The sequence below is a fragment of the Acanthisitta chloris genome, unplaced genomic scaffold, assembly GCF_000695815.1.
Source record: "Acanthisitta chloris isolate BGI_N310 unplaced genomic scaffold, ASM69581v1 scaffold5968, whole genome shotgun sequence".
Lineage (NCBI taxonomy): Eukaryota > Metazoa > Chordata > Aves > Passeriformes > Acanthisittidae > Acanthisitta > Acanthisitta chloris.
The window spans coordinates 1-6,871 of NW_008688575.1; the positions used below are offsets into that span (position 1 = coordinate 1).

At 54.0% G+C, this 6,871-nt stretch overlaps 1 protein-coding gene across 1 annotated transcript in view; it reads right to left on the reverse strand.

Moving 5' to 3' along the window:
* Window positions 1-3: 3 nt before the first annotated feature.
* The window catches only part of LOC103808290 (segment polarity protein dishevelled homolog DVL-3), a gene marked incomplete at its 3' end in the record, with an annotated part of 10,022 nt that continues 3,154 nt past the window's right edge, over window positions 4-6,871 (reverse strand). The window contains exons 2-14 of the mRNA XM_009081063.1: window positions 6,399-6,520; window positions 5,906-6,012; window positions 5,226-5,361; window positions 4,873-4,966; window positions 4,416-4,485; window positions 3,983-4,122; window positions 3,709-3,785; window positions 3,128-3,195; window positions 2,447-2,596; window positions 1,571-1,702; window positions 1,173-1,340; window positions 358-570; window positions 4-80 (exon numbers count right to left, since the gene is read on the reverse strand). Coding sequence (XP_009079311.1) covers window positions 4-80; window positions 358-570; window positions 1,173-1,340; window positions 1,571-1,702; window positions 2,447-2,596; window positions 3,128-3,195; window positions 3,709-3,785; window positions 3,983-4,122; window positions 4,416-4,485; window positions 4,873-4,966; window positions 5,226-5,361; window positions 5,906-6,012; window positions 6,399-6,445 — 1,479 coding nt within the window. The remainder of the gene's footprint in view (window positions 81-357; window positions 571-1,172; window positions 1,341-1,570; window positions 1,703-2,446; window positions 2,597-3,127; window positions 3,196-3,708; window positions 3,786-3,982; window positions 4,123-4,415; window positions 4,486-4,872; window positions 4,967-5,225; window positions 5,362-5,905; window positions 6,013-6,398; window positions 6,521-6,871) is intronic.

The following is a 6,871-nucleotide window of genomic DNA, read 5'->3' on the forward strand; positions in this document are numbered from 1 at the left end:
TCCTGACTTTGACTCCCCGGTCTTCTCTCTCTCCTTCCTCCTCTCGCTGCCGCTGCGGTTGGAACCGCTGCTCCGGCTCCCTGCGAAGCGCACGAGGAGAGGTTAAGCGGCAGCCACGGCACGTCGGGAATAATGAAGTCCTCTAGCCAAGAGAGGACTACAGCAGCTCCGGCACAGCCATCCACCAGCACAGTGCTCTCAGTCCCCTTTTAACTCTGAGTCCCACAACCCTTCTGAGATGGCTTTTCCCGTGGCTCCCCACACACAGGGCCTTGCCGAAGCAACCTGTTCCTGCTGCCTCCCTGTACTGAACAGGACATCTGCCCACCAGCAGGCGTTTTAGTCCTTTTCACTCACCTTCACTGTGCTGGCTGCCTGCACTGCCCCCTCCATAGCTGTAGCCTGGGTCAGGGAAGCCGGGATGGGGGTTGTATGGATGGGGTGGTGGATACTGATACGGGAAAGCCATAGGCCAGGGTGCAGCTCCTGGGTGGGGGAGCGGAGCCAAAGTGTCCTGATCGGAGGCACCGCTGGAGCCATCGTGATCATGAAGAGACAGATTAGCCATGTCTGCAAGAAAGCAGAAAAGAGGAGTTAATCCAAGCAGGAAAACAGCAGAAAGATGTGTGATGAAGCAGCTCCTTGTCCACTCTTGCTGACCAACCAGGAGGAGACACCAGAAGCTGGCACTCTCCATGGTAGTCAATGCCACCATTTGTGCTTCCGGGCTGGACAACAGCCAGGCTGTGTGAGTCCAATCTGCCACTCTAATGCAGAAACCAGCTTGGTGGGAAAGAACTACAAGTTCATCCTGCCAATTCCTTCCTCCATCCCTCTTGTTTGAGCAGAGCCCAGTTGCCTGAGCACCAACCCCTTGCCAGCACTAGAAGTTCAGAGCCTGGAGACAGTCAGTAAAGACTAAGACTCTGCTTTGGCTGCCGAGGAGAAAAGATCACATAGTAGGTGACACTGTCAATGTTGCTTCCATATTTACTACTCCAGCAGCATGACAAAGGGGCTGGGATATTCTTCATCCCTTTCTAACAGGGTCTGTAGAACAAGGGGCCCAGCCTGATGGCAGTGCCTGTAGCTGTGTCCCTATGGTGTCAACAGGTTTCTGCAGGACCTCTAGCCCTCCATCCTCCCCCTCCCACCGACGCCAAGGGCCATACTTCCACAGAGGTCCCCGAAGATGTAATAGCACTGCTCCGAGAAGGTGATCTTGTTCACGGTGTGTCGGATGTAGCCAGCCTTCAGCAGATTGCTGGCATATTTGCGGGATTCACGGCGGTCTGTGAAGCCCTCCACATGGTGATAGAGCCAATCCACCACATCTGAACCTGTCACCAAAGACAGAAGTGAATATGGCAAGAAAGAGGAAGGCAGTGGCCCTTGAGGTAGTAAGCCACACTGGAGCCAACACAAAGTGGGCCAAAAGGTTCAATTTGTGACTCTCGTCTATTCAACAGGTCATTTATAGTGACAAAGGCACTCCCTTGAACATCTGCTTGGTAAACAGGCCACCCATTCCCCAGTCCCCGCCTCTGCTGCAGGCAGCACAGTCTCTTACCAATGAAGGCATTGGGGATGGTGATCTTCAGCCACATGCGGTCACGGACCTCAAGGCCTGACTCTGGTGAGGCCATGGCTTTGACAATGGTGGCCATGTCACTGTGGATGGACAGGTGAAAGTCATCGAGGCCTGTGGTGTGGATGAAGGGAGGCAGAGGTGAGAGAGGAGAGAAAAGACAACGGGGCCACATGGAAGCATCACACACAGGAGAAATGGGCCAGGGAACAATACATTGCAGACAGCCTTGGGGCACATGCTGCATAACCCCCCTTCCAGCCTTCCCATGTTATCCTCCACATGTCAGCCATTTCCTCTCGGGCAAAACCCAGGCAAGAGTCACAAACGTACAACAAACTCTTGGCTTTTTGCCCCAACTGAACTCTCCAGCCCCTTGCTTCAGGGCTCTATATACCAGAATCATCCAAAACCTTCAGAAAGCAACCAAAAGAGCCCTGTGCTCAGCAGAACCCTATCCCACTGCAAGGCTCCTTGCTTCCAGCTGCCTCCTTCATCCCACTCAATCTGCTGACTGGGAGGCAACTGCTCCAGGGACAGGTTGAATTCCCTTGGCCCCACACTCTCAGCCACCAACCCTTGACTGGTGTGAGCCTTTCCTCTGCACCTGCCACTGGTCCTGATTGCACCCAGGTTCTTCTACTCTCCTCATGCTGAAAAACGTGGTATTAATTCCCCCAGGCAGAGCTCCCATTGATCCAAGTGCCAGCCTGGTGAGAGCTGTCTCCCTCCCAGTTCCTTGGCAGGGCAGATCTCTCCCACCCCAGCTGTCCCCAGGCAGATGTATTGCTCCCTTCACAGCACAGTGAAGGTGAGGAGGCTGTGCAGTGGGTGGAGCACGGAGGCACGAGGACTTACGTTCGGTCTCTGGGATGGAGCTGGTGATGGAGGAGCTGGTGGAAGTGATTGTGCTCATGGATGGACTCATACCGTACGCTGGGTAGGTGCCAGTCATCGCTGCTGTGTGAGACACCCAGGCTGCCGGGTCGATGGGCCGGATGGGCTCACCTGCAGTGAAGAAAGGGTCAGTCAGTAGCTGTAAGAAATTATCACCTCAACAAAACAACCCCTGGGGAGGGACAGGGACTCAGCACAGCCCATTCTATCCCCAGCATCTGCCGGGACTCACCCGGATCGGAGCATGGAGAGTCTGGCCCAGCCCAGATCCGCTGGGGAGCAACTGGGAGAGAAAGAAGAGAGGGAGGGTCAGCAGGAGAGGTGCAGAGGGAGAGATCCCCCTATAGCTCAAGGGGGGTTTCTCTTTCCTCTGGCGCCCCGAGCAAGTGACCCCCCTACCCCAGTGAAACGCGTCCCCAGCGTGATGTGGGAAGGAGGGCTGGGCTTGTGGGCATTTTGGTCTGGGAATAGGACATAGCAGCCTCCTAAATGGAGAGCTGAAACCCCATCAAACCCCAATTCAGTGCCACATGGAGTCACACACACAGTGGAGGAACAAGACAACAACGAAGTAAGTGCTTAAGGCAGGGCTCTCACATGAGCTGGGCACCAGCGTTAAGGGTGGGTCAGCTATCCACTTACTCCTGGGTAACGAGAAGCAGCCCCGGGGGCTTGGGTCCCAGCACTTGGCCACCGTCAGGGTGATGGGCCTGCAACAAGAAGGTGAGAGTTAGAACCAGAGTCCAGTGGCACAAACCCCTGTGTGCTAGGCATATCCTGTGTGCTGTCTCTCTCCGGGGAGACAGTAGCTGCTAGTCAAGTGCCCTTGTCCCCTTCCTCCAGCTATGGGTTTCCTTAGTGGCTTCAACAAAATTATGTGACCCTGCTGAGGGTCGCTGATGACCCAAATAGAATCAGAGAATCACAGAACAGATTGTGTTGGAAAGGACCTTTAAAGGCCATCTAGTACAATCCCCCTGCAATGAGCAGGGGCATGGCATCCCCACAAAAAAAAATGGGGCACAGACCCCAATTCCCTGACATTCCATTGGCTGTAATTCTTGCTTTGGGCATGAAAATCCAGGAATCACAGCAACACCAAAACCCTACGTTCAGAACTTCTGCAGAGCCACTGGGAGAGGTGGCTAGAAGACATGACTCACACACCCCAAGCACACACCATACAGCTACCCCGGGAGGTAAGGAACAACCCGAATACTTACCCCGGCTTGTGCACAATCTCCCTCAGCACCCGCACAGCATCATCATTGCTCATGTTCTCAAAGTTGATGTCATTTACCTGCAAGTAATGCAAAGAGGTGAGTCCCAGAGATGTGACCAGAGGCTGAGCTCCCCACTCAACTCAGCAGTGACTCAGCTTCCCTCTTGCAAGCACAGCTTCCTGGATTTAGCCTGCCAAAGTTCGCAGGGAGGCTTCTGGGTCTTTTCTTACTGCTTTCCCAGGCCCAAAGACAGAGATATGTGGGCGTGAAGTACCTGCAAGAGCATGTCTCCTGGCTCAATCCTGCCATCAGCTGCCACAGCACCGCCCTTCATGATAGAGCCAATGTAAATGCCTCCATCCCCACGCTCATTGCTCTGTCCCACAATAGAAATGCCCAGAAAATTGTATTTCTCTGCAGGGATGGAAGAGAAAGAAGTGAGACACCACAAAGCATCAGGTACAAGCAGCCCTAATCTCAGACAAATCACATACTAACAATAGTGGCTTGCACTCCTGTCCCAGAGAGATGCTCTGGGACACATAGAAACTCTTGAGAGACCAGTGCTTCAAGACAAGCCACCTTCCTACAGAATCCATCTCCCTGCTCCTCCCCCACGTGTCCTCTTGCCCCTTCTCCAGTTCCCTCTCTGCCCCCCCAGTCTCACTCTGGAAGGACTGCAGGCTCCACCCACACCTCCCACTCACCCATATTCAGTGTGACAGTGATGATGTTCAGGGACATGGTGGAGTCTGTGATGCTGCTGAAGGACGATGACTGCAACGAAAGTGAAACATGAGATGTCCTCCTGTGCCTCAGTAACATTCCCAGCCCCAGCTTCCTCCACTTGTCCTTTCCTCCCAGCGGCACCACAACCACCACCCACAACTCCAATCTTATGCTGGGAGCTTTGCAGAGCCAGAGAACATCAGCCATGGTCCTTATGACCTATCCATAGCCAAGATAAGGCCTGTGGTCCCAGCTGTTGAGGCTACATTGGCCTGGGAAAAATTTACAGCACTTTATAAAGTCTCAGAACTTGGACACCACCTGCTCCAAGCTGTGCTCGCAGCAAAGACAGCTGAATCCCAGAGAGGGATCTACCAGGCAGCCCACCTTGCCCTGTAATGCCCTCCCCAGGATACCCAGCTCCTCCCTGGGTACCCGCTCAATGCGTGGAGCCTTCTGTTTCCGCCGGCGTCGCTTGTGCCTCCTCATCAGACGGGAAGCACTGCTTTGCTCTGTTGAACTGCTAAACCTGGAGGCAAAAGCAAGAGTCAGCTCTCCTGCTGCAGGGTGGTGGCTCTGGCAGCAAGACAGCCACAGAAACAGCACAGGGAATAGAGGACTGCAGGGGGAGAGGGGAGATGCACATGGGGGACAGACAATGGCAGAGGGGGCCGCTGGGTGAGGCAGCAGCAGGTCTGAGCCCAGAATTACTGTGCCCTGCAAAGGCATCTCTCTGTGCTGGGAGGTAGGGGGAGACTAGTGTTTCTCCAGGATCTAAGCTCTCCTACCTGCTGGTGGAGTCATCTTCATCTGAATCGAAGAAGCTGGTGGTCTCCAGCTCACTGCTCATGAGTGTGGAGGAGCTCTCGTACCCGCCTAGGTCTCGGCGCCGCTCTCCCTTCACTGTCCCATTCACCCTGGGTGCTACGAGAAGACAAGAATCAGTGTGCTTGAGACAATTCACAGGGAAACAACCCCTTCACCTATGCAGGGCTCAAGGCAATCTTCTCCGAACATATCTATCCATCAGACAATCCCATCTACTGCCAACCAGCTCACAGTCCACCCTGGGATCAGATCCATCTTCTGTGGGATACCTGTTCTATCACTACAGGATGGGGAAGAGGCTGATGGGCCACTAGAAACTATGCTGCTGAACTTGTGGAGGACTTACAGCTGGTTCCTTGGTAGAGCAAGGAGCAGCACAGAGTGACACACACTACTTTTCAACTAAGGACTGAGGCACTACTGTCTCCTGCTTTGAGGCTTCCACAGAAGATATCTCCTTTGACCTCAAAGAGTTCAACACCAAGCTCTGATGCAACACAGGTGTTAGCTCCCGTGCTGTGGCCCTCTTAAGCCGGTAAGGTTCTGCAGAGCACATGAAGCTACCTCAAGTCTGAAGCTGGTGTCCCCACCATGCCCCAGCCATGCCCTGCAGAGCTCTAGCCACATCACCAACACTCACCATGCTCCGGCCCATCTGTCCGGCGAGGTCGCTCCCTTTGCGACGACACAACTGAGTCTGTCTCTGTCTCATTGTCCAAGTTTTCCCGACTCCCCCCAGTGTTAGGGCTGTGATGAGATAAAATGAACAAATATGTCCAACAGGGAACAACTTGAGCAGGCTCTCTACCTCTGCACTGGCTAGCATGAGCCTCCAGCCTTCAGCTGTCTCTTTCTTGAGGGACAGGAACAACCACAGTACATCTATGAGTGCAGGGCAAGGGACTGGGGGTGCTGTGCCAGCTCTCTGCCACTTTCTCTGTACTATTTTCAGCATGTCTTTGCTTGTTGAATAATGCAGTTCCACTTTGAATCTGCTCCCAGTCCCATGCTCCTCCTCTCTCGCTGGCTGTGATCCCTGATAATTTGGGAAGGAGTGTCCCAGTCCCTGGGCTGGATGACAGCAAACCCACTGTGTGCCCCTTGAAAACTAGGACAACGTCCAGGTAACTTACTGGAAAGAGGGAGGCCTGGAGTCTCCAATTCCTCCTGTGCGCTCCATGGAGGGTGGCAGCTCTGTCTGGTTATCAGCACAGACTGAGCCAGCGTCTGAATGGGAACCCTCTGCAGACACCAGCTGGAGGGATGAGAGACAGAGAAGTAAACGGCTGTGGCACTGGGAAAACATTTACGAGAGTGGCCAAAGGAGCTGGCCAAAAGCCTGTCTGGCCCAGGATCTCATCTCTGATGGTGGACAACAGCAGATGCCCAGTAGTGGGTATGGAACAGGCCAAGTATGTAGCAACATTCCCCTTTGACACCTTCCCAGGCACTGGCTATTTGTGGCTCAGGAATTCTTGATCCAGCAGTGGCTGACAGCCCTGCTTGGACACTCTGGTATCACCTGCACTCCCACACCACACACTCAGGTAACCTTTAGCACATGTCCTGTAGCAGGGAGTTGATTCCCCCAGTTCTCACATCGGAA